The sequence below is a fragment of the Dendrobates tinctorius genome, unplaced genomic scaffold, assembly GCF_039654945.1.
Source record: "Dendrobates tinctorius isolate UK_male_01 unplaced genomic scaffold, ASM3965494v1 ptg000029l, whole genome shotgun sequence".
Lineage (NCBI taxonomy): Eukaryota > Metazoa > Chordata > Amphibia > Anura > Dendrobatidae > Dendrobates > Dendrobates tinctorius.
The window spans coordinates 21,614,279-21,641,203 of record NW_027361697.1 but is presented as its reverse complement, the minus strand read 5'-3'; the positions used below and the strand labels follow the sequence as shown (position 1 = coordinate 21,641,203).

The window sequence follows — 26,925 nt, the reverse complement described above, 5'->3', positions numbered from 1 at the left end:
GTTGGCAGTGGAGCCCCTGGCGCAGACAATCAGGAACTCGACTTTGGTTAAGGGGTTCCGGTATGGTATGATAGAGGAGAAAACAGCCTTATACGCAGATGACATACTATTATTTTTAGAAAATTCTGGAGAGGCCTTAGAGGGGGTGATGAATATTCTTGGGGCATTTGGGGAAGTTTCGGGTCTGGAGATCAATTGGGCAAAGTCAAATATTTTGCTGGTAGATGAGGGGGGTGGGGAGATTCCGACGACACTGGAGGGTAGTAGGTTGCCGGTGGTTCAGCGGTTCAAATATCTGGGAGTTCAGGTGGCCTTTCCTCTTTCGAGTTATATTGATTTAAATCTGTCCCCATTACTGGACAAATGTAGGAAGAAAGTAGGGGCGTGGTGTAGGTTGTGCCTCTCTGTGGTGGGTAGGATAAACCTGGCTAAAATGATTCTTATGCCTCAATTGTTATATATATTACATAACTCCCCTGTGTGGCTGCCCAGAAGGTGTTTTCGTACCATTAACTCTATATTTCGAGACCTGGTATGGGGGAAAAAACAGCCGAGAATCAGGCTGGAACTCATGCAGAGGCCTAAGGATGGGGGGGATTGGCTCTTCCGAATCCCTGGATTTATTTTTTGGCGGCACAGGGTCAGCAGTTAAGAGGATGGAGAGAGGAGAAAGGATTGGGTTCGGTTCAAAGGATTATGGTTTGGTTGGTGGGAAGGGACCCATTGGTTCAAGGTCTGGAGGCAGGGAATTTTGGGAAGCTGGGTGGGACCTATCCTACTTTGATGCTAATCCACAGAGTGTGGGAGGCAATTAAAAGGACAAGAGAAGTGGGAGCATTAACAAATCTCTCCCCAATTTGGAACAATGAAGTACTGCCTGAATTTGTTAAAATGGGGGAATTTAAAAATTGGATATCACTAGGTATACTATATGTGGATCAGATACAGGACGAACGGGGGTTATTGCCCTTTGAGATACTGCGGGAGAGGTATGGGTTGCGGGAGAGCAGCAGGTTTCAATATGGACAGCTGAGACATGCCTATCAGGCGCAGAGTAAAAAGGTTAATATGAAAATATGTAGAGATATTCTGGTGGGCTACGTATGTGCGGAGGGTGGAACGAAGGGGGTAGTTTCAAATATTTACAGGGATTTGCTGCATACCTTTCTTAATAGATTTCCCATTAAAGCAAAAGAGAAATGGGAGGAAGAGGTGGGAAGGATAGAGGAGGATACATGGGAAGATATCATGGGATATATTCCCCAGTTATCATTAAGTGAGCCGGGTAGACTTTCACAATATTATGTACTTCACAGAGTATATAGAACTCCAGATAGGCTTTATAGGGCAGGGTTGAGACAGACTTCTGAATGTCCTAGGTGTCGGTCTGAGGGAGCGGGGATTCTGCATATGTTATGGCAATGTACGAGACTGAATGCATACTGGTTGGAGGTGGGAGAAGCAATTGGGAAATCGTATGGATGTACAATCACATGGGATCCTGTGGTATGCATTTTGGGGTATGTGGAGGAGATCCAAGTTCAAAATCATCATAAACTGGCCATAGCTAGATTACTATATGTTGCACGTAAATTGATTGCCAGACATTGGTTGAGTGGAGAGCCGCCGACTCTGGGGGAATTTTATAGACAGTCTGAAGTAGTTGTTAAAATGGAGAAGGATATTTATAAGAAAAGGAAAAGTGTGAAATCTTTTGGATCACTTTGGAAACCATGGGTGGAGAGAAACTGATTCCGGAGGGATGCTGTTTACATGTGTAAGCAATGGATGCTAATGTCTCATTATTGGCTATTGAGGATTTAAGGGAGGGGGGGTGGAGGGAGGGAAATGGGGGATTGGTTTTATAATGTCTGTAAATATGTCTATGCTCCTTTTTGGGCACAATTGTGTGCAATTTCATTCTGAATCTTATTAATAAATATTATCTGATTTAAAACAAAACATTTGCCGGATCCGGCATTCCGGCACGACGCCGGATCGCGCCTGACGCCGAAAACCTGATGTGTGAAAGTAGCCTAAGGGACGTGCGTCACTTAGAAACCCGATGTGTACCTTAGTTACCAGCGCGCTAATTCAGGGAGCTGGTAACTAAGGTACACATCGGGATTCTAAGTGACACTCGTCCCTTAGAAACCCGTTATGTACCTTAGCTACCAGCTCCCTGCATCAGCACGCTGGTAACTAAAGTACACAGCGACGCAGCGCGCTCGGCATCGCTGGTGCTGATCGCTGGTGAAGCTGTCTGTTTGACAGCTCACCAGCAATCATGTAGCGACTCACCAAGCGATCCTGACACCTTGATATCGTTGTCGGGATCGCTGGTGAGTCGCTATGTGTGACGGGGCCTTAAGGTGTTGTTTTCAGATTAAAGTAAATTTTGCATTTCATTTAGAAATCAAGGTCCCAGATTCTGGAGGAAGAGTGGAGAGGCCACAATCCAAACTGCTGGAGGTCTAGTGTTTAACAGAGATGTTGAAGTCAAGATGTGAGGCATTACTAACACTTATTCAAGTGAAACGATATTGAATAGCCCCTTACTAGATACTGGACATAACATTAGGTTCTGATAAAGTTAGATTGATCCAAAAGAGAACACATATGAACCCCCAAAAATGTATAAAAATATAAATCTTTATTAAGTAGCCAAAAGACATACACTACATACAGATTTTAAAAAGTGGGAAACCCAAAATAGAGCACCACTACCCACATGTTACGATAAAGAGGCTGCACATATCCAAAAGACCCCAAAAATCCCTCATAAGGCACTACATAGTTAAAGGAGAGTGCCACAAAGCCACAAAGGCACATTAATTTCCAATCAACAACCTATACAAATAGTGCAGAGAGTAGTTTTTACCTCCTGTGGGTGATGGTGTGAGCCCCAACGCACGTTTCGGCGTTCAGCCTTCTTCCGTGGGTTGGTATCACACCAGCAGGAGCACATCTTTATATTAGGACTGCTCCAATAACAAATCACGTATCAACTCTGAAACACTGCCTTCATACACTCGGGACTCGAGTGACTTCTTGAACAAAATCGACTCCCTTAATGTTGAGGAGGGAGCTATACTTGTGACCTCTGATGTCGAGGCTCTGGATACAAGCATTCGAAATGAGGACGGCCTGAGGGCAACAGCATACTATCTAAGTTTGACTAATTTTACAAAAGAGGAAGTCCTGTTCATTCTGACAATGTTGGAGTTTGCACTCAAACATAATTTTTTATTTTTTGGGGGGTCCCTCTACCTACAGCTACAGGCAACAGCAATTGGAGCAGCCTTTGCGCCCTCCTATACTAATCTTTTCCTGGGGCTGTGGGAGAGGGACCTCTTCCTGTCAGATCGACACACATCAATGGACCGCGTCTCATTCTGGGCGCGGTACATTGATGATGTCTTTATGATCTGGCAGGGTACTTTAGAACAACTAGCCTCTTTCTTTGGGGATCTAAATGTCAACAATTTCAATCTACGGTTGACTTATAAGTACCATACGGAATGTACTGACTTCCTGGATGTCACGGTGAAGCGTGATAAAATGATTTTTGCAGACTGATTTGTTTAGAAAAGAGACCTCTACAAATTCGGGTGGTCTCTGAGTATTTTGGCGTGCTTGGAGATTTAGTTTCTGTCGCCTCAGCTGCATGATTTGTGACTTCTGGACAGCTTGAATACATGTGTGGAATGCCTGCTTGTTAGGGAATTCCCACATGTATTCAGCCTGTATACAAGTCGCAAATCATGCAGATAAGACGACGAAAACTAGATCACCCGAGCAATGATGCTACTCGCCCATCACTACTTATCATGGAATCGGGTCTCAATTCAAGTTTTGTAATTAATCTCTAAGACTATAGAATAATACAATACCCCTATAGAATAATACAACTTGCCCATATAATGTCAAATATGGCGCAAAAAATGTGAAAGAAAGCATTCTGAGCCTGTAATGTATAGGAGCCACAGTTCCTATAAAGTACTAAAAATACAGAATACACAGCACAAATAATATTAGCCTTATGCCTATGCAATATTACTGGTAAGAATATGCATATGGCAGTAGCAGCTACACAGATGCCAATTCTGGACCATACCATAAGTGCCCAATACAATTAATGTACAATGATGTATTGCATGATGGATGATTATCTGCCTGGATTCGTCAACATTAAGGACACCATTAATCCTGACCAATAAAATCCACACAAAAGTTTCTGGTTTTGAATTGCAGCATTTAGGTTGAAATCTGTGACATTAGGTGTACAGTAAGTCCTATGTAAGATGGCGTCATCAACAGTCTAATCTTCTGCGCGATGGACAAACAGAAAGTCTCTGATGACCACAGTCCTCTGTTTTTCAAATACAGTTTTCCGTTTACCAGTGCAGTGAACTGGTTTGTGTACATGAGACCAGTAGTATATACAGATGCTCTTCATCTACACCACATCATACGACATGCTCCCATACCGTCCAGTGCTTGTATGGAGGTCAGCAGTCTCACCATTACCAAGCAGGGTTAGCTAACAAGGGAGACGGATTTGTGCTTACTTCAGCCCTGCGCCATGCACAATAAAGTCAAAATTGAATAACATAGAAAAAATGGTTATCCAGCTCAACCATAAACTGAAGTCCTCCAGTAGTGCATTGACATGAGGGCCTGTGTCGGCAGCAGGAAATGAAGACAACTTGGTAGGGAAGATGTCCAGCAACAGATCCAGACTGGTAAGTGTTAAAAACAACTATTTACTGTATTTAAAAAATATGACTAAAAAATTTTTTTTCTTTCAAAAAATTTTTTGGATCATATTAGTAAAATTGCATATCCCTAGGAATGCACCAGACTGACTCGTTTCAATCTACTTATCCTTAGTCATAGTATGGTCTAAGGACAAGCAGTTCGAAACTCGTCAGTCTGGTGCATTCTCAGAGATAAGCAATTTTTACTAATATGATACTAAAGCATTTTTTTAAAATAATTTTTAATCATTTTTTGAAATAAATAGTTGTTTTAACACTTACCTTGCTGGACATCTTCACTACCAAGTAGTCAAAATTGAATCAGTATTTATAGCCATGGTTTCAAATATATGGCCCAATAACATTTGTCCATATAGTGGACTATTTAGGTTTGGGCTCGTTCACATGACCATATTTTCTATTTAAGTGCAGTCCTTGAAAAAACAAACAAACTGACAGCACTCGGACTAATGTTATTCAATGGGGCAGTGCAGGTGAACAATTTTTTTCACTGACTGAAACGGTGTGTGAAAATAATTGTACCATGCACTAGTTTCCTCCCTAAATCGGGTGAGACTCAATCTTTCAAGTCTATGTGGGCGCCAAAAATTTCAGATACCATATGGAGCACACAGTATAGCATCTGTTTATACAAACACATTGCAATTCTGAAGCATAAGTGTGTTTTTGTCGCATTTTTTTCCTGTGTGGATTTGTGTCAAAACCAGAAGCAAAACCTGATGCCAGCTCTTTTCTGAAAATCGGTATCAGATGAACAGATACGTCGGATTCTCAGAAATTGTCCAGTTGGTATGGACTTGATGACCTGTGTTGGATGGGCTGATTGGGAGACCCGAGCAACGATGCTACTCGTTCATCACTATTTGGCAGCAACTACTGTCAGGATTCTTCCCAGCAATATGGCAACTATTTTCACTGCCATTCAGGTCCGTCACCTTCAGTCAGAACCGGTTTTAGTCAAAGGATAGAAGGATTCTAACCCCTTCATCCCTGGGCGATTTTCCATTTTTTTTGTCTTTTTTTTCCTCCTCTTGTTCCAAAAGCCATAACTTTTTCATTGTTCCTTCAATATAGCCATTAGATGGCTTGTACGTTTGAATTACACCACTCATTCTACCGCATAGGATACTGGAAATAGGGAAGCAATTACAAGTTCATTGAAATTGCCAAAAAAGTGGTTTCACAATGTTTTTTAGTTTTTTTTTATTTATTAAGTTCACTATATGGTAAAACTGACCTAGCAATATAATTCTCCAAGTCAGTACGAGTATGAAGATACTAAAGATGTATTTTTTTTATTTAAGTGGTGAAAACAAATTGAAATTTGTAAAAAAAATAAAAATGAAAAATTTTTTTTGCTTTTGTCGCTATTTTCAAAGACCCGTAACATTTTCATTTTCTGGAATATGGGACTGTATGAGGGCTTATTTTTTGCACCCTGCGCTAATGTTTTTACTGATACAATGTCGGGGAAGATACAATCTTTTGATCACCTCTTATGACATTTTATTGCAATGTCATAATTCTGGCGTTTAGATTTTTTTTTCCTATGCCATTTACTGAACAGATAAATTTGCTTTATATTTTGATAGATCAGACTTTTTAAAATGAAGTGATACCAAATATGTGCATTTTTTTTATTATTTTTTATTGTTTTAATGCTATTATCATTGTAGCTCCTGTTGTAGTAGCTGGTGGCACGCAATAGAGGGGGACCATAGGCAAATGCCAAATTTTTCCCCCTAACGCTGGCCCTGCCTGCAGTTTGGAACCTGCCAGCTGCTCCAGTGTTTCATGGATCAATATAAGTCTATCAGACCCTTGTTATGGGATTGTTCTGACTTTCATAGACTTGCATTGAAAGCTTGTGAAGTAGCTTCTGACTTCCGGCCAGTCAGAAGCTGCACTTATAAGATGTCAAACCGGGACCCGGAGCAGCACTGAAATACGGTGAAGACTCGGTGAGTATATAACTGGGGAAGGGGGCTTAAATTTAAAAGCACCACTCCAGTAGTGAAAAACATAAACGCTGGAGTGGTGCTTTAAGTACCTGTAATGCTGCTCAATATGGTTGCGTGTGCGGCATCGCTGTGTTCAGTGTTGATTCATGTCAAAAATAGAATTAAAATAAAAAATATTGTTATTCTCACCTTCCGACGTCCCGCGCAGCATTCCCGCCTCTCTCCACGCTCTGGTCCCAGTAATCCTTTGCGAGAATTATCGCGATGACGTCCGTTCTCGCGGGATCGCGAAGTCTCGCGGTCATTCTTGCAAAGGATCACTGGGACCGGAGCGTGGAGAGAGGCGGGAATGCTGCGCGGGACGTCGGAAGGTGAGAATAGTAATATCTTTTATTTTATTTTTATTATTTTATCGCTGATCGCTGGTCTCTCGCCTGTCACACACAGCGATGCGTGCTGGCCAGCGGGAGATCAGCAACGAAAGAAATGTCCAGAGGTTTCCAAGAGCGATCAGCGATACCTGCAGGGGGGGCCGGGCTGATCGCTGTCACACATAGCGATCTCGCTGGTGAGATCGCTGTTGTGTCACAAAACTTGTGACTCAGCAGCAATTTCGCTAGCGAGATCGCTATGTGTGACGGGGCCTTTAGATACTGAAACACCTACTTCCTGAAGAGTGTTCTCCACTTGGGCGGATAGTTTGAAGGGTTTTTTCTTCACCACAGAAAGGAGTCTGTAATCATCCACCACTGTTGTCTTCCGTTGATGTCCAGGCCTTTCTGAGTTTTCAAACTCACCGCTGCGTCTTTTTTTTCTGCACAATGTAAAAAGCTATTGATTTAGCCACTCCTAACATTTCTGTTATCTCGCTGATTGATTTCTTCTTTTTTAGCCTAATGATGGTCTGTTTCTCTTCCATTGAGAGCTCATTTGACCACATGTTGTTGGTTCACAGCAACAGCTTCCAAATCCAAATGACACACCTGAAATCAGCTCCTTTTACCTGCTTAAATTATGATGGAAGAGTCAATGCAGCTGATTAAAGAGCTTTTGAGATAATTATCCAATTACTTTTGCTCCCTTGAAAAAGAGACAGCTACATATTAAAGAGCTGTAATTCCTAAGGGCCCCGTCACACATAGCGACTCACCAGCGATCCCGACAGCGATATCAACGTGTCAGGATCGCTGATGAGTCGCTACATGATCGCTGGTGAGCTGTCACACAGACAGCTTCACCAGCGATCAGCACCAGCGACGCTCAGTGCGCGGCGTCGCTGTGTACTTAGTTACCAGTGCGCTGATGCAGGGAGCTGGTAACTAAGGTACACATCGGGTTTCTAAGCACAGCGCCGTGCTTAGAAACCCTGCGTTTACCTTAGTTACCAGCTGATCGCTGGTCTCCCGCCTGTCACACGCAGTGATGCGTGCTGGCCAGCGGGAGACCAGCGACCAAAGAAATGTCCAGAGCTTTCCTACAGCGATCAGCAATACCAGCAGGGGGGCGGTCGCTGATCGCTGTCACACACAGCGATCTTGCTGGTGAGATCACTGTTGCATCACAAAAATTGTGACGCAGCAGTTTGTCACCATGTTAACTGAAAAAACACATTCGATTTTAAAGGCATTCGTGCGCATGTCCTAGCGCACGCGTGCGTTCCCATAGACTGTAATGCTGTTTTTTTTGCACATTCCGTGCGCATTCGTTTTTTTTAGACAGGTTGGACGGACCAAAAATTGAAACAGTTTGCGTCCGGTGCGCCTAGGCGCACACTACAAAAAACCGCATGCGCACGAAAATGCATACGAACGCGTGCATGTGCAAGACCATGCACACACATGTTAAATATAGGGGAGCAATGCGCATGCGCACGATAGCGCACAATGCGCAGCGCTAAAAAACGCAAGTGTGAAACCAGCCTAACCCTTACTCTACCTAAGATGTGAATACCCTCAAATTAATGCTGAGAGTCTGCATTTTAACCCCATATTAATTATATAATTCAATAAAAGAGAAACAGCTGACCGGCACCGCCAAACAGAGGTCACACCTCTGGATTATTTCAGTGTGCAGGAGCCGCAGCCGGCAAATAACCCAAAACTCGCAGGGGCTCATTCATGAAATAGAACATGTCCGTCCATGATACGAATCACAAGAAAAATTGAATGGCACTCACCGGGTAAAATATGCGAGGCTTTATTTGGAAATCTTCAACGGGAGAACGGGAGCTAAAAAACAGGTGCGACGACGATCGTTTTGCCCAAGGTGCGCTTCCACAGGTCACCTTTGCGCGAAACGATCGTCGCTGCTCCTGTTTTTTAGCTCCCGTTCTCCCTTTGAAGATTTCCTAATAAAGCCTCGCATATTTTACCCGGTGAGTGCCATTCAATTTTTCTTGTGATTCAATTAATTATATAATTGTATCTTAAATATGTTTTGGTATACAGCTAAAATGCCAAAACTTATGGTATGTCACTTTCCAAATATTTCTGGACCTTAACCATAGGTTCACTTGAATGGTATTATTTTTGCATGTCAATATATGCACACATATGTTTACACCATCCAGATGTGGACTGTACGCACACTTTTATTACATATCATTAATTAATTAGAAAATGATCTATATGTAATATTCATTGATATTTCATTTTTTTGTGTTATTTTCTCTGTTTACCTTTTATCAAGTGGAACTAAACAAAATTTAAAAAAAAGAAAAACGCAATTTCAGAAATTACTTTTTTTTTATTAATTTAAAACATATTTCTGCAATAAATAGGCATCATTAAACAAATAACACTCCAGTATGACCAGTGGCCATCATATATTTACAGACAGATTTGCTGGGAACAGCTTTAACAGTGAGATACATAGGAATATTTCATGTTTAAGGCAAGCATCTTCAATATTTAAATCAAAGAGTATAGAAACCAATCTGCTTCACTATCAAGCTTACGTCCCACAAAAAAATATACATAAATGTCTCTTTTAATTGTGCTTTCCATCCTATATCATCATATTGGTTTGCAAAAACACCTCTACCGCATAGCAGAACAGTGCATCAGCTTGGAAACGAAAAAAAAAAAATGAAATGATGAATGAAGACCATAGGACCGGAATGCAATTAAGACTCTAGGAATCAGAAGAACTTTTGGAGATCACCTAGAAACTAGTTGCTTTCTGTTTTGTCTGTGATTTGCCTATAGTAGGCCTCACTTTATTTCTGCAATGTCCTGCTCTAAAAAGTTGCAAGTTTCTAATCTCCATGAAATGCGTCTATTGGGATTGATCGGGTCAAGTAGAGAAGTAAAGCCCCGTCACACTAAGCGACTTACCAGCGATCCCGACACCGACATCAAGGTGTCAGGATCGCTAGTAAGTCGCTATGTGATCGCTGGTGAGCTGTCACACAGACAGCTTCACCAGCGATCAGCACAGCGATGCCGAGCGCCCGGCATCGCTGGCCATCCCTGTAAAAAATAGAATCAAAATATAAAATATAGTTATTCTCACCTTCCGATGTCCCGTTCAGCCATCCTGCCTCTCTCCACGCTCCGGTCCCAGTGATCCTTTGCACGAATGACCGCGAGATGTCACGGTCTCGAGGGACAACAAAGTCTCGCGGTCATTCGTGCAAAGGATCACTGGGACGGGAGTGTGGAGAGAGGCAGGATGGCTGAACGGGACGTCGGAAGGTGAGAATAACTATATTTTTTATTTTTTTTTTTATTATTTTTTACACCTGATCGCTGGTCTCCCACCTGTCACACGCAGCGATGCGTGCTGACCAGCGGGAGACCAGCGACCAAAGAAATGTCCAGAGGTTTCTTCCAGCGATCAGCGATACCGGCCGGGGGGGCCACTCGCTGATCGCTGTCACACACAGCGATCTCGCTGGTGAGATCGCTGTTACGTCACAAAAGTTGTGACTCAGCAGCAATCTCGCTACCGAGATCGCTTAGTGAGACGGGGCCTTTATAATCACTTATCAAGACTCAATGAAGTTTCACAATCTGTGTCCTCATAGGTTCAGGAATAATTGGCACCCTGCTGCCATGTCAGTGGGGGCATCAAGCAGGAGGTCATCAGTCTGGCCAGTGGATAAACTCATTAAGTTCACATTGCGAAAGGCATCTTCACCATAACTGGAAGACAGACAGTGTGATGACAATATCCGTGGAGGAGAAACAAATATAAGGAGAATTAAACTATGAGGTTCTGCTTTCTTACGGGCCTGAATACTATGTGTAGTTCAAAGGTAATTGGACGTTAAATTTCCTGATATATTTAGCCCTAATCACGAGTAAATCAGTGGGCGAGGAACACGTAACCGGTAGGGAACAAAGAAAAGCTCAGTTTGATACATAAACTATCCATGTTCTTCGTTAGGGAATGCTTCAGTTCTCTGTGTCCAACAAAAAAAAATCTTGGTATATTTTAGGTTACAAAAATAAACACACAAAATACTTTTTCTTTTATTATATTTAGTAGGGGTTTAGATGTTATAACCCTAGTTTTCTATTACAAGATGTCCTTTTAGGTTTCTTAAGTCCATTCTACTCCTCTGTATCCATCCACAAGAACCGCAATACAAATCAGTGTACACCATACTCTTGGCCTTAGTATTTGCTAGTGACCTTGTTCATGGAAGACTGACTCTAAGGTGAGATTTTTTTTTTTTTGCACGTTCCACCCTCATTGGTGGTCAATGACTCAACACTACAGATCTGAAGGTTGATGTTCACCTAGTGTTCTGAAATGATGTAGGTTTCCTTTATGGAACAAGAGACATTTTGATTTCTTGATCATTTAAGTCCATGCTGTGTTTCACGATGTCTTCTCAGATCCACCTTCCTTTGAAAACCCTTGCCACAAAGGTCACAGCCAAATGGCTTGAAGCCAGTATGTTTCCGACTGTGAGTGATGAGATTAGAGCTCTGACTGAACGCCTTGCCACAGACTTGACACTTGTGAGGCTTTTCTCCTACAACATAAGGAGAGGGAAGATATGAAACGAAGTGATTAGAAAACGTGTATACAACAGGATTTGGCATAAATGTCTGATAGATGCAGGTCACATCTCCGTGTCGTGAGAAGCCGGGCATTTGTGACTACCTCTCCATTCTCGGCAACTTAAGGCCGGGCACTGTTCTTGAGGCAGCTGCAAGTCCCAAAGATGGGACCTTCATATATCAGATAATTATGACACATGCTATATGTGTTATACAGGGGTATTACTAAACCAATAACTCAGTTGCCTCTTGCCTTTTGGAACCTTTTTCTCGCTGATGGCAGATGTATATACATTTCTGTACCACTGACATGGAAGCTTGTCAAAGCAATACTGAAACTTGGCACCAGGGTGGGAACCACTTAACGCCAAACTAAGACCTTTGTTACTGCCACTGGCACCTGGATCCAGGTCTTATACCATGTACACTGCAACAAGCACTGTGAAAGTATACAGATTTAAGAATGAAAATTGGATTTCTATATATGGAAAAGGTTCTTATTGTTTCTATGTGTTTATTATTATTAAATTGTTGCAAATTGTTAATAAATGTAACATATATTGGATTTTGGCCTCACTATTGATAGTTTTTTTTTCTCATTAATTTGACTCGATTTATTATATCATGTGAGTAAAAAAATGTTGTAGTTTTCAGTTTGGCTTTCTTTTCCTTCCAGCATGCTACAAAAACAACGGCGGAAAACTGATGTGGGAACTGATCCCATGTTTTTTTTTTATTGTTCCCGATCACCAAACCCTTCAGTGAGCTAGATCTAAAAATGCTGCAGTTTGTGTTGCTCAATCTGACTCCATGTTTTTCCAGTAGGAAAAAAAAAACAGATGACAACTGAAGCAGCTTTACATCAGACGTAATCAGTTTAAGCACAAGAAAATTGATAGTGAAGAAAAGGATAAATAGAAGAATATTTGAACTGAAATTCTCTAATTTTTTTTACTTCAATTAAAGGGAATCTGTCAGCATATAATGACTGTTCAAACCAAGCACAGGCTTTTGGTGCACCCTTGGTGTTGCCAAACAGTTCAGTGCATCTTTCACCTACTTGTTTTCCATCTACATCCTTCTCTTCTTTGATTGACCGCTACATAAACCGGAGTAGAGCAAAGTTTGATGGAAAACAAGTAGGTGAGAAGGTGCACAGAACTGTTTGGCCACGTCAAGGCTGCAACAAGCAACTGTGCTTGGTTTGAATAGTCATTTTGTGCTGACAGAATCCCTTTAAAATGTCACTTTTGTAAGCGCAATGGATCATACTCATCTGCGAGAAAAATGGCCAATGTTAATCTATGAGTCCTTGCTCATTATTTATTGTTTTTCTCAACTCTGATCGGGCTAAAAAAAAGTATTCATAATGTTATTATTATTACCGTATTTAATTATTCATAATTCATAAATTATTCATTTTCTGAAGAAAAAAATGGCATTGGATCCCTCAGCAGTTTATTAACCAGCAGAGGGAAAACGGACAACTGGGTGCAGATGTTTATAGGCAAGGAAGGGCGTAATACCCATGGAGCTTCCCCGGCTATTAATATCAGCTCATAGTTGTCTAATAAGCCTTTACTGGTTTTTAAAATGGGGACCGCCCCAAAAAATGGTGTAGGGTCCCACTATAATTAATAACCAGCAAAGGCTGAGCAGACAGGATGCTGTCTGATATTAATAGGCTAGGAAGGGATTATGGATATTGGCCCTGTCCCCGACTAAAAACATCAGCTCTCAGCCACCCTAAAAAGGTGCATGCATAAGATATGCCAATTCTGGCACTTAGCCTTGTTTATTGCACTTGCCCTGTGGCAGTAGCAAGTGGGGTGAGAGGGTTGGGGGTTTATGCCACCTTTGTATTGTTAAGTGACATAAAGCCCAGGCGTTACTAATGGAGAGGCGTCTATAAGACTCCCTCATTATTAACCCCATATAAATAAAAAACACCATGAATATAGTCCTTTATTTGAAATAAATACACAGACTCCTTTATTGAGTTAAAAATAAAATAAACTTATACCCACCTTTATTCCCATTCCGTTAAAACCCATGTCCCCTGTTAAAAAAATAAAATAATAGAGCAACATAATCCTCATCTGTCCCCGACATGAAGATAATATTCCATTTGTCCATAGCCAATTCTAGCTTTGCTACATCTACTTGGTACTCTGAAAGCTGGCATGATGCGAGCATTCAGCATGCCAAGCAGCAGAGACAATGAGCTGCGCATGCTTACGCAGCTCAGTGTCTTAAGTGACGGTAAAAAAGTGAGCGGAGTTCATATCCAATGCTCTGTTCACTTCACTAATGTCACCGTGAGCGTGAGAAAGTTCTCACTCACAGTGCCATCAGAAAGGTCAGAGCCAATGAATTCCTTTCACGTCAATGACGTCAGTGCCGTAGACAGTTGCCGTGAGACAGTTCTCGCAGCATTCATGCTGACATCTTTGAGGAGAATCGAGTTAATAGAATATCAACCCCGCTCACCTTTTTCCCGACACCATGAGGCAGTGAGCTATGCAAGCACGTGCAGCTCACTGTCTCGGCTGCCTGCCATGCTGATCACTGGCATCATGCCAGTGTTCAGCAGGCCAAGTAGATGTAGCAGCGCTAGAGTTATCTTTGGACAAAATGGATTATTATCTTCTTGTTGGAGAGGTTAGGAATATTGTTGTTTATTTTTTTACTCTTTTACAGGGGACATTGGCATCAGAGGATTATCTTCACGTTGGAGACAGATGAGGATCATGTTGCTTTATTATTTAATTTTTTTTGCAGGGGACATGGGCTTCAATGGAATGAGCGTAAAGGTGAGTATAAATGTTTTTTAAAATTTTAATTCAATAAAGGACTTTATTCAGAGTGTTTTTCATTTACAATATGAATATGGTGTTAGTAATGGAGGCATCTTATAGATGCCTCTTCTTTGCTAACCCCTGGTCTTGATGTCAGCTGCAAATATAAAGCTGATGTCACCCCACTTGTCAACACACCAGGGCAAGTGATAAGGGTGAGGCTAAGCACCAGAATTGGCGCATCTAATGAATGCTCCTTTTCTGGGGTGGCTGAGAGCTGATATTTTTAGTCTGAGATGAGGACAATATCCATGTCTCCTTCCTAGCATATTAATATCAGCCCGCAGCTGTCTGCCTAGCCTTTGCTGGTTCTTAACTATAGGGGGACCCTACGTCAATTTTGTGGGGTGTCCCCCCTTTTAATAACCAGTAAAGGCTTAGTAGACAGCTTTGAGCGTATATAAACAGCCTGGGAAGACCAATGTGTATTACCCCCTTCCCAGGCTATATACATCTGCCCCCAGTTGTCCGCTTTGCCTCTGCTGGTTAATAAAATTATGGGGGATCCGACACCATTTTTTTGGGGGGTATGAGCCCTAATATTCAATCTAGGCAACAGTCCTATAAGGCCATATAATATTGATTCTAAGTATGTGTTGCTTTTCCCTTCTAGTTCTTCACAAATAATTACAATATTAGCCATTAAGGCATTTATCTTTGCATTGAAACAGGTTGATATTGGGCAGGGCTGCTTTCATTGTCATCCCTGATCACCTGGCATTTCCAGTTGCCTTTATAGTCACGGCTACGTGTACAAGAGCTGAAGAGGATCCTATAGAAAAGTCCTTCTGTGTAAACACAGGTCAGATCATATTAAAGTGACACTGATTGCTTGTCCAGGATTCATTTATTAAACAGATGCTAGTATTGAAAAAAAATCTCTCCACAGCTATTGTTTGTGGACTCGTGTTTGTGGACTCGTGTTAGTTCTGTGATGACGGACTGGCTGGCTTAAATCATCAAAAGAAATGACGAAGTTCATTGATAACATAAAATAAGCGGTTTCAGGAACAGGAAAAGGATCAGTGTTTATGATTTGTATAACAGAAGGTGGATTCAGATATTCTTTTACATTCATTTATATAATATCATCCATTTAATGATGCCATCAGGTGCATAAAATAAACTAACAAAAAAGTTCCAGCAAAAAACATCCAAATCAGATGGTTGAATAGACGTTAAAACTTCATCTTTATTGCAATATCATTAAAAACATGCTGTTACAATTGTAGATCCAGAGGATTACGCATTTCGAACAAAAATGTTCTTAGTCATAGCCATTTTTGTTCGAAACGCGTAATCCCCTGGATCTACAATTTTAACAGCATGTTTTTAAAGATATTGCCATAAAGATGAAGTTTTAACGTCTATTCAACAATCTGATTTAGATGTTTGTTGCTGGAACTTTTTTGTTTGATCACCACAGCCGCTTTTTCCGATCACCATCCTAGAGTCCACACCCAAAGCCTCAGGAATCCATCTAATTGTGAGCTGAATACCCTTTTTTTTCCTCCTATATTGATATATGTTGGAATTGGCATAAAATAAACTGTATGGCAGCATTTATAAAAAGAATACTCCAAAAAAACATCCTTATTCCATTACTGTAACATACAAAGGTAATGCCTCATAAAGTCCCACTTATTGGAGACGGCTCTCATCGAAACTGAGAAAAAAGGAGAAATAGAGTCCAAATCCATTTAGAGCATTGACATATTTATTACCAGTGAAAAAGTACATAATAAAGATACAGGCTGGTGAAACAACAATAAAATGGGTAATCACATTAATAACCCGGAGCCAAAAAGAGAAAGACAAGTCAGCAGCCTGATGATGAGCATGAACATCCAAAAATATTCCAAGGAAAAATTGTGCAAGAGAAATATTAGGGACTGATGCTCAAAAAAGCTAATTGCAGTGATTAGTGCGGCCCCTATCAATCAAAAAATAGTTTAATAGCACAATTGTGTGTGCTTAATATATATATAAAAAAATGGGGAAAATAAACTCCATCACACTATTGGTTGTAATGTAGCATATAGAATGAATTCATAATGGTCACAACAATTTGCCGCACAAGCAGCACATAATTCAGCACATTGCACAAAGTCCCCGGACGGTAGAAGAAAAAGATCTTAAGTAAGGCTGGTTCCACATTAGCGCTTTTTTGCGCATGCGCACTGCGCACCTATGTTTAACATGACGTGCGCATGGTCTTGCGCACACTTGCGTTTTCGTGCGCATGCGTTTTTTTGTCTTTCGCACCAGGCGTGCCAGACGCAACATGTTGCATTTTTTGGTCCGCCCTGTCTCGTAAAAAAAACGCATGCGCACGCTTGCGCACGGAATGCGCAAAAACAACACATTGAAGTCTATGGGAACGCATGCGTGCGCATGGTCTTGCGCACGCTTGCGTTTTTTTTGCGCATGCATTTTTGAGGTAAACAAGTCTAGAATGTTCTCTAGACAATGGAAAAAATGTCACACCTAAAAACGCATGTGCATAAAAAACGCAAACGCATGCAAAAACGCATGTAAAACGCAAGCAACGCTGCGTTTTTTGACGCATCAGCGTGCGCATGACGCTAAAAAAAGCGCGTTTTTCTTTGCGTTTTTTATGCGCCCGATGCGCTGCACAAGAAAACGCTAATGTGAAACTAGCCTAAGCAGAATGAACATATCCATCATGTCCTTAATGTATTGCAAATATATGCAAAACACAAGCCGCGGAGACACCATCACATGTTTCTCAACGCAAGCAATGACTAGCCAGGTCTTTCCCCGGGAGGGATCAACCACGGGAAGGGCAGTCTCCAATGAAGGAAACCACCTATGCTAAAACATGATATCCATCCACAGACAGCTGTTTCGGGGTATTGCCCCTCATCAGTGTGGAGTAGGAATCTGGCCAGTAGGAGCAATGCCTAGTAGAAGACTGTGAAAAATGAGGATGAATGAACTCATGGAGATCAACATCCAACACTGCAGAGACACCATCACATGTTTCTTAATGCAGTGATTCTAGAGCACTGCCCCCATCCCTTATGGGAAATATGTAAATATATGCAAAACACAAGCCGCAGAGACACCATCACATGTTTCTCAACGCAGTGATTCTAGGGCAATGCCCCCACCCTTATGGGAAATATGTAAATATATGCAAAACACAAGCCGCAGAGACACCATCACATGTTTCTCAACGCAAGGAAACCACCTATGCCAAAACATGGTATCCATCCACAGACAGCTGTTTCGGGGTATTGGAGTCTGCGCTTCCCGTGGTTGTTCCCTCCCGGGGAAAGACCTGGCGAGTCATTGCTTGCGTTGAGAAACAAGTGATGGTGTCTCCACGGCTTGTGTTTTGCATATATTTACATATTTCCCATAAGGGTGGGGGCATTGCCCTAGAATCACTGCGTTGAGAAACATGTGATGGTGTCTCCGCAGTGTTGGATGTTGATCTCCATCAGTTCATTCATCCTCATTTTTCACTTAATGTATTGCAGGCGCCGGCTTGTGATAGGCATATAGTAGTCAGGTGACCACTCTCAGCCAGATATTTAATTGGGACACTCACAGCTATAGCCACACCCCCCAAGGAAGCGGTCTTGCATACCGCGAAACGCACGTAGGGGTTCACAAGCCGGCGCCTGCAATACATTGCACTGGTTTTTGTAACGTTATAGCGATATTGCTAGCGATATCGTCATGTCTGATACTTACCTCTGACCGCTCCCACGCTGATTATCGCTGATCGCGCGAGAACGTCCTGAGCCGTTTCTCGTCGTAAGCCTCGTCTGACAGTAAGTAGTGACCCCCGACCCCTGCGATGTCGCTGGTGAGATCTGCCTGTGTGGCAGCTCACTAGCGACCACTTAGCGATGTACCAGCGATCCTGACCGTGTCATATTGCTGGTCGGCATCGCTGGTACATCGCTAAGTGTGACAGTACCTTAATGGAAAACCAAGCTACAATTCTTCACAAATCAATCTAATTTGTAAAATGTGAGAACATAGTAAGGCAGATTAACTAACCCTAACTCATGCCAGTTTGTACATTTGATGCCTCTTTATATACCCTTGCCTAACATTATACCACTTATTGGCTGGCTTACATTTTGGAGCAATTTTACACACATTGCATTTAAGCCATGCCTTTTTCCCCTAATCCCTGCCCTTTGATGGGTCAAGTGTCTAAAACACATAATAACTAGGTGTAAAACCTCATACAGCAACAACATTGTGCTCCAAAATACACCAAGTTTTAGTACATTTTGCACCACGTTCTGGCGAAAGCACATAATTTAACTCTACCCTAACGGATGTGAAACCTGGACCATAAAGACAGAAGAAGAATCGACTCCTTCAAAATGATTTGCTGGAGAAAGATGTTATCAATACCATGGATGGCAAGAAGAACAGACAAATCAATTTTGGAATAAATCAAGCCAGACATGTCGCTTGAAGTAAGGATCACCAAGCTACGACTTGCCTATATTGGACACATCATACAAAGAGAGCAATCAGTGGAGAAGGACATAGTGATTGGAAGAATAGAAGGAACAAGGCGAAGAGGAAGACCAGCAACCTGATGGTTTCATGCTATCAAGATTACGCTGGAGATAACCCTGGTGGGACCTATCTAGGCTTACACCAGATTGATCTTCTTACAGACCGTTCATCCATCAAGTTGCCATGGCTCGAAATTGAGCCAAACGTCGATAACAAAAAACTCTGCCCTATTGTGTATGATGACACTCACCTGTGTGTATGAAGGTGTGCTTCTTCATATCTGATTTCTGGTGGAATCTCTTGCCACAGTACTGACAGGGGTATGGCCTTGTGTCCGAGTGGATAAGTAAGTGTGTGGAGAGCGTAGATGATCTCTTAAAACTTTTACCGCAAATTTTACAGTCAAAACTTCTTTCCTGAAGAGAAGAGAGACAAGATCCATCAATACAAACACGGTTATATGGCCAGTCAATTGGATTATTTAGGTCAAAAGGAAGGAATATATAATCTAAAATCATCTTCTAACATATCATACAGGCATTGTGAATTTTAGCCTCTGCGAATGGGAAATGTGAGAGCTCATGACATTTTGAGTGGGATATTTGTTTGCCCATAGTACCTGGGAGTGAACTGCCTTATGTTGCTCCAAACTGACAGCATGGCCAAATGTTTTTCCACATATTTCACAAGCAAAGGGTCTTGTGCCACTGTGAGATCGCCGGACATGTACTTCTAGCCCATGGGGTGTAGAAAAGACCTGGGGGGTAAAAATAGTAAATAGTAGAAGGACCGTCAAATGAAATCTTGTCACCGTAATGAGAGATCAGAAGGGTCCTCAATAACAAAACCTCTTATAAAAATATATTGAGCTATGTATATATATATATATAATATATCTCAAATTTACATGTTCTTTTACATTGTGTTGGGCATGATGTGGCACATACCTTGCTACACTTAAGACATTTGTATGAGCCAGTGTTGAGTAACAGCCGGGTACACAGCAGATCAGACTCCACCTTGATCCCTTGACTCTTCTCTCCAAAAAGTGTAGGGGAAGAACGAGAGTCACCATAGCGAGACACCGCATGGGCGTAATTTCCATAGAGTCCATGTACACGTCTGTCCGAGCTGTACAAAGGTGGTGGCAGAGTTGGCGGCACCCTTTCACCATAGACACCAAGGGAGGAACTTCTCTCCAGTCCTGAGGGCCTGTAGTCGTGCACCAGCTGCCGCAGTTCCGATCCTGCAAGGTTGCTCCAAATGTATGGCTTGAAGGAGGCTGAAAATGGTGGAGAATCCTCCAACGATGGGCAGGCAGACCTTTCTGAAGCTATAGGAGAATGACAATGTTAGCAAAACTAAAACAGAAGTATATGATAAGTTGTTTAAATGAGAGAGCATCTGCTTAATCTAATCTTGTATTTTGGGTGACTACATTCCAAAAATGAGTGCTGAAGGATAAATATAATTCAAATCATATATAAGTCACCATTTTCTACATATAAACATGAATATGAACACTGATACCCATGAAAACAGATATATTGTAGATTTATATTCTCCACAATCAGTGCAGAGCTATGGGAGCTATGGGAAATAGAGTAAAAGTTTACTCTGAATTCTTATATTGATAATAATGGGGAAAAGAAACCATTATTTATACTTTCTGTATGTTAACGTTACAAATATAGTTGTCTAATCTGTGCTTCATTGAACTAAATGAAATAAATGGAAGAGACCATTGCTGTGAAAAAAAAACCAAAAAACACTTGTATGCAAAATGCACATCATACCAAGAAGCATCATAAGGAACTGGTGGTGTGAATGGATACTTGCACTTTGCATGTCCCCCCCCCCCATTTTTTTTTTTTTCGTAAGCAGAAAATATTGAAAAGATAATGTTGCGGATCAGATCTCATCAATGCTGCAGGATGAAAACTGCAACAGACATTCATCAGTATCTGAGTTTTTTTTTTTTTTGTTTTTTTTTATAGATTTAGGGAAAGTTCACACTAGCATTTTGGATACATTTTTAATGCATCCAGTTGAAAATATAAACAGATTGGAACAGCAATGGATCCCAAATTGAAAGCAACTTAAAAGGGGAATTTCCATCACCAAGATCCTATCTCAATATGTAGTAGGTGTAATAATAATAATAATAATAATAGCATGTACCTCCAATTAGAAATGTAGTATAGTTTTTCTGATTCGCTATGTCTCTTTCCTCATGTGCAGGGCTTTGCAGGACTTTATGTATCCATGGTTACAACCACTAGCAACTAGCTAACTGTCACTTCCTCAGTGGAAGTAACCATGGATACCTAAGGTACTGCAACGCCTGCACAAGAGGAAAGAGACATAGCTATAGAGAATCAGAAGAACTATACTACATTTCTTATTGGAGATATTTGTTAATATTATTAGTATTACACCTACTACATATAGGATCTCGGAGATGGGAATACCACTTTTAGCTAATCTTTTTTTTTTTTTAATTGATTAGCTTGATGGATCTGTTACAAAACAAAACCTTTGGTTTCCATTTAGTATCTGTTTGTGTTCAGTTTTGTTCCACTTTGAACAGATCCTTTTCTACAAGAGACCTCTGATATTCTGGGCATGTAATTACAGAATTAAAAAAAAGAGAAGTATTCATTCTATCTGCTATCCCTTTGGGGGTTTTTTTAAGGAAAAAAAAAGTTCTGCAAACCATTTGCTTTTTTTTACCATCCCCCTCCCCAAAAAAAAAAAAAAAAAATCAATCACTGTAACTAATGCAAACTGATGACATTTATTTAATTTAAAACCCACTGCAATGGGTTCAGCAGCTGAATGTTTTATTTCTGTTTTTCTTTTCATCTGACAAAGCAGAATAATGGAAATAAAAATGCTAGTGTGAACACAGCCTTATAGCAATGCATTGATTTATTAAAGTATGAAATGTAAACTGATGAGAAAGTGAATCATGAGTCGGAACGATAGATAAACAACAAATGCCAAGTGTGAACAGACTCATGCCAGGCATCTGACTCCTGTAGCTACACCAAAAACTTCTTAGAATTTGCTATGCCTCACTTATCTAAATCAGTGTTGGTTGATTTAGCAAAAGAACATACAAAAAATAAACAAAAATAATATTTTTTGTGTAAAAGGTACTGTTTTTAATTTGTGAAACATTGTTGATGCAGTTTGATGCAAAACATGCAGAATTTCATGAGTTCACTGTTCCATACATGAAAGACATCAATGAAAATAAATTCAGCTCTGATTTAGAGTGTTTTTTTTCTTCTTAGCTCAGGATGCATTTAAATTCTTCACATAAAATTATACAGATCAAAAAATTCTCTAAAAATCTTTTTTTTTTTTTTTTGCTCATCATAATAATAACAAAAATACACTTTATTTCTATTTTTTTTTTTTATAAAATAATATATTTTTTTTCCCTACAAGGCTCCTCCATTTTTTCACCTGAGTTGGATGATTTTCACTATGTATGTAGTTTGGATAAATCATAAATTAGCTTAAAAAAAACCTCAGAGATGTTTGGGTTACTTTACATCTCTACATCTAAAAAAACAAGATAACCAAAAATGTGCTAAAACTCAATATTGCCCAACTTTTTTTTTTTTTTTTTTTTCAGAAAGTGGAACTAATATTATGTAAATGAAAAGGGAAGTAATATCCTGGGTGTTTAGATAATCTTAGCAGAAGAGTAATTCAAATCAGAAAATCATTGCTACCCAACCTACAGACGCCTCAATTCACCTTTCATAGGTCAATTTTTTTCTTTTTTTTGCTTTTTTTTTCACAAATCCATTACATTTGCAAAGTTGACAAGTGTTTCCCAATGTAAAGCAGTAGAAATCCTAATCTATCCTCTAATTAGTGCTGCATTGTACTGTAGGAGGAGCAGAAGGAGGCTCATTTTCAGGAACCCTGAGTTGATGTATAGGAGGGTGCACATATTATTAGATGGGTGCCAGAGACATGGGGACAGATTTTGGTTGTTCAAAAGTCGATTAATTTGTGATGCTGAGAGTGAAAGTTGCAGATTTTACTTGGTGGATGATCATCATCACAGTGATGAGCCCATGAGAAAAAAAGGACTAGATTTTATACAGAGGGGGATACCTGGTATAGGTGGATTATACCGACAGATGAATCATTATATACCCTTATAAGTGGGGGGAAAAATGTAAAGATTAATTCTAAAAACAAAGTAAAACTGTAAAGTTGAATAAGGTGTAACACATGATGAAGGAAAGAGATGAAATAGATGAAAACGACATGGAAACGTAGAGGTTAATAATGTATTGCTTTCAATAATCTAATATATTCATATGGAATCATTGAGAAGTTTCTATAATGACAAACCCCTTAGAAAGGGATGATTATTAATATTATTATTATTATTATAAAGCCCAGAGTGTGTGGAGCTGCCCTGCTGTCATTCCTCATACAGATGACGTCATTTTGATTATCTTAAGGGTTAAGCTATCAATGGCCACATTGCAGCACAGTGGAATATTAGGGAAGGTGAAGGCAGAGGAGCAGGAAGCGCAGGGGAATGTGCGACCAGTGGCTGCGCGATTGTCGCATCTATTCAGCGCTGTCGCTGGGGACAAACAGCAGAAAATCATTGGTGGTGAAGAACGATTTCTAAATGACAATGCTCTCTCGTTAATATAAATGATGGTTTTGAAGGACAAAAAAATGACAATTGTGAATAACTAAAAACTTATTTGGGTATGGAAAGAATTACAGTGGCTGCAAGGTGCCCAGTGTCATCCTCCAGCAGATGAGGGGTAAGATCAGCATTACATGGACACTTACAGATTTCTTTTTTTTTCTTCTTCTTGGAACAGGGTAATTCATACATTTAAAACACATCTAGAAAATTCATATTATGTTTCCATAATGCTGAGATTTCTCAGAAACATGCAAATTCATAAATAATAGTTTTTTTTTATCTGTTTCCTATTTTCAGATGTTTACTAACAAGTCTCCATTCATTTCCTATGAATAAGGAACAAGCAAAACTGAGATATGACTGAGAGGTAATTGTACTTTTATCCAGGTAGGCATGATAGCGATTATATTATTATTTATCTATTACTTATCTTTTGTCCTTATATATATATCTATCCATCCATCTATGATTTACTTAGATTTATATATACATATATAGACATATATAGAGAGAGAGAGATACACATATATACAGTACAAAAATATCTATTATCTATGTATCTATCTATCTCACATGTATCTATTATCTATCTATTTATCTATCTATGATTTATTTAATTTGTATATACACATATATATATATATACACAGATATACAGTACATATCTATCTATCTATCTCTTATCTATTAACTATCTATCTAATGAAGCAGCACTGGGTTAATCCATTTAGTGGTTATATTCCTCAAACATGTACTCAGTTGCCTTGAAATATAATAAAGAAAGAAGAGGTAGCACTCAAAAAAATGTTTTATGCTGAAAGGTGGACACTATGTATCTACCTATCTATCTATCTATCTAATCTCTCATATCTATGACTCTCATCTATATAATCCATATACATCAATATCTAAATAATTATATATATATATATATATATATATATATATATATACATATAAAAGCTAACAATGCACCAAAATAAGTCAGCATTACCTGGAGAAGCAGAGGGAGAAGGAGGTCTCCAGAAGTCCTCACACTCAGAGGCGGTGGTGTCGCAGAGGCTCCCTGCACTGCTCGGGGGGGAAGCTGAGGAGGACACATCTCCTGCCTCCCCTAGGTGACAGGACGCGGGGGACACACTGCCCTCACCTGGGGGGGCAGCTTTACTTTCTGTAATATGAAGAGCAAATAAAATATATTGTTTTTTACTATAAATATAATATAATGTGGAATTCACTATTGCACAATACCAATATGTATATATATATATATATATATATAGTGTGTGTATGTGTGTATATATATATATATATATAGTGTGTGTATGTGTGTATATATATATATAGTGTGTGTATATATATAGTGTGTGTGTATATATATAGTGTGTGTATGTGTGTATATATATATATAGTGTGTGTATGTGTATATATATATATATAGTGTGTGTATATATATATAGTGTGTGTGTATATATATAGTGTGTGTGTATATATATATATAGTGTGTGTGTATATATATATATAGTGTGTGTGTATATATATATAGTGTGTGTGTATATATATATATAGTGTGTGTGTATATATATATAGTGTGTGTGTATATATATATATAGTGTGTGTGTATATATATAGTGTGTGTGTATATATATATATATAGTGTGTGTGTATATATATATAGTGTGTGTATGTGTGTATATATATATAGTGTGTATATATATAGTGTGTGTATATATATATATATATATATATATAGTGTGTGTATGCATATATATATATATATACACATACAGACAGACACCCACATATCGCACAATTTCACACTATGTAAACAGTAATATAAATAATAGGCTATATAACACTATAAACACAGTACACGATGACACTTTCCACAGTGGAGACAATGTCATATCTGTGTCGCAATATCCAGACACACATGTGACAGTACTTTATGGAATACGTGTGTGATTGTTTGTGATGTATTGTGTAGCTGATCGGTGCTCCTCTGTGGTGCCGGCAGCGCTCTCTGCCAGGTGTAGCTGTATAATGGGGGGCTGCGGAGCTGTGGGCGCCCCCATAGATGCCAACATTGCCCAGTGCCCAGACTCTGGTGGAGGACCAGGAATCCTTCATCTATTAGCGGAGAATTTGTGCTGAGAGGTCGGAAGTGATGACAAGAACCATCCGACATCTCATCATCCCAGAAACTCCACTGAGAACGTCCCATAGGACAGAGCACATGGGAAGATCTGCTCGGTCCCTCTGAGCCCCATTATTGGACCCATTGGTGCAAGTGATCTACATGGAGGCGATCAGTGATGCGCTCACTCACATTCCCCATACATGGAATTGTGCTGCACCATATAGGACGTTGCACTAGAATGTGTATTATTAGCACAGAGAGTTTATCGTCTATCTTTGCAGGTATGTGTTCTAGGTCTTACCTGCACAGATCTGGGCCAGGAGAGCCTCCTGCTGGAGCCTGTAGTCCTCCCCATCAGTGGCCCTGGGCTGGTGGTAGCTGTGAGCCTTCTTGCTCTTGACCAAGAATGACCTGGGCATGGCTGCAGGGCTCTGTCCTATGTCCAGCAGTAGTCACAAGAAGTTGGCCCAGTGGTGGCTGCTGCCTCTATATCTCCAGACCTGCTATCTGGTCACAGATGTGACATTGGCCATTGGTTAGGAGGAGACAGCACTTGGGGAGGGAGAGGCACGGGCTATGGGCGGGACAGCAGCACACTGGTGAGGGGCTGGGCTAGGGGCTGCAGCCTCAGTGCCGAGTGTGGGCTGTGTTCACCAGGTGGCATTCAGGCAGGTGGCCGAGCAGTGACATCCTCCTCCAGGCAGGGGGGCTTCAGTCCTTATAGATTCCTCGCTGTCCACCTGGGAAATCAAACCAGCCAAGCTCAGAGTGATTGACAGGGTGTTACTCCATCCCAGCCTGCAGCTTTCATCAGGAGGAGGCAGCCTGGTGACAGCCTCTTGAGCAAGAGGTTGGGCAGCAGCGGAGACACAGAACTGACAGATAAGAGCACTTGTGTAAGGAGCAGTGTTATATGTGGAGCAATACACAACGACTTCCTAAGAAAACAGCAGTGCACTAACGAG

The 26,925-nt window shown here is 40.5% G+C and overlaps 1 protein-coding gene across 1 annotated transcript; it reads right to left on the bottom strand.

The window, feature by feature from the left end:
- Positions 1–10,418: 10,418 nt before the first annotated feature.
- GFI1 (growth factor independent 1 transcriptional repressor) lies at positions 10,419–26,747 on the bottom strand. Its single transcript, XM_073571455.1, has 6 exons — positions 26,262–26,747; positions 24,815–24,991; positions 20,072–20,457; positions 19,744–19,881; positions 19,375–19,540; positions 10,419–11,726 (listed from the first exon to the last, which is right to left on the bottom strand). Exons 1-6 carry the CDS (start codon positions 26,377–26,379, stop codon positions 11,548–11,550), a joined length of 1,164 nt encoding a protein of 387 aa, XP_073427556.1. The 5' UTR covers positions 26,380–26,747; the 3' UTR covers positions 10,419–11,547.
- Positions 26,748–26,925: the final 178 nt, after the last annotated feature.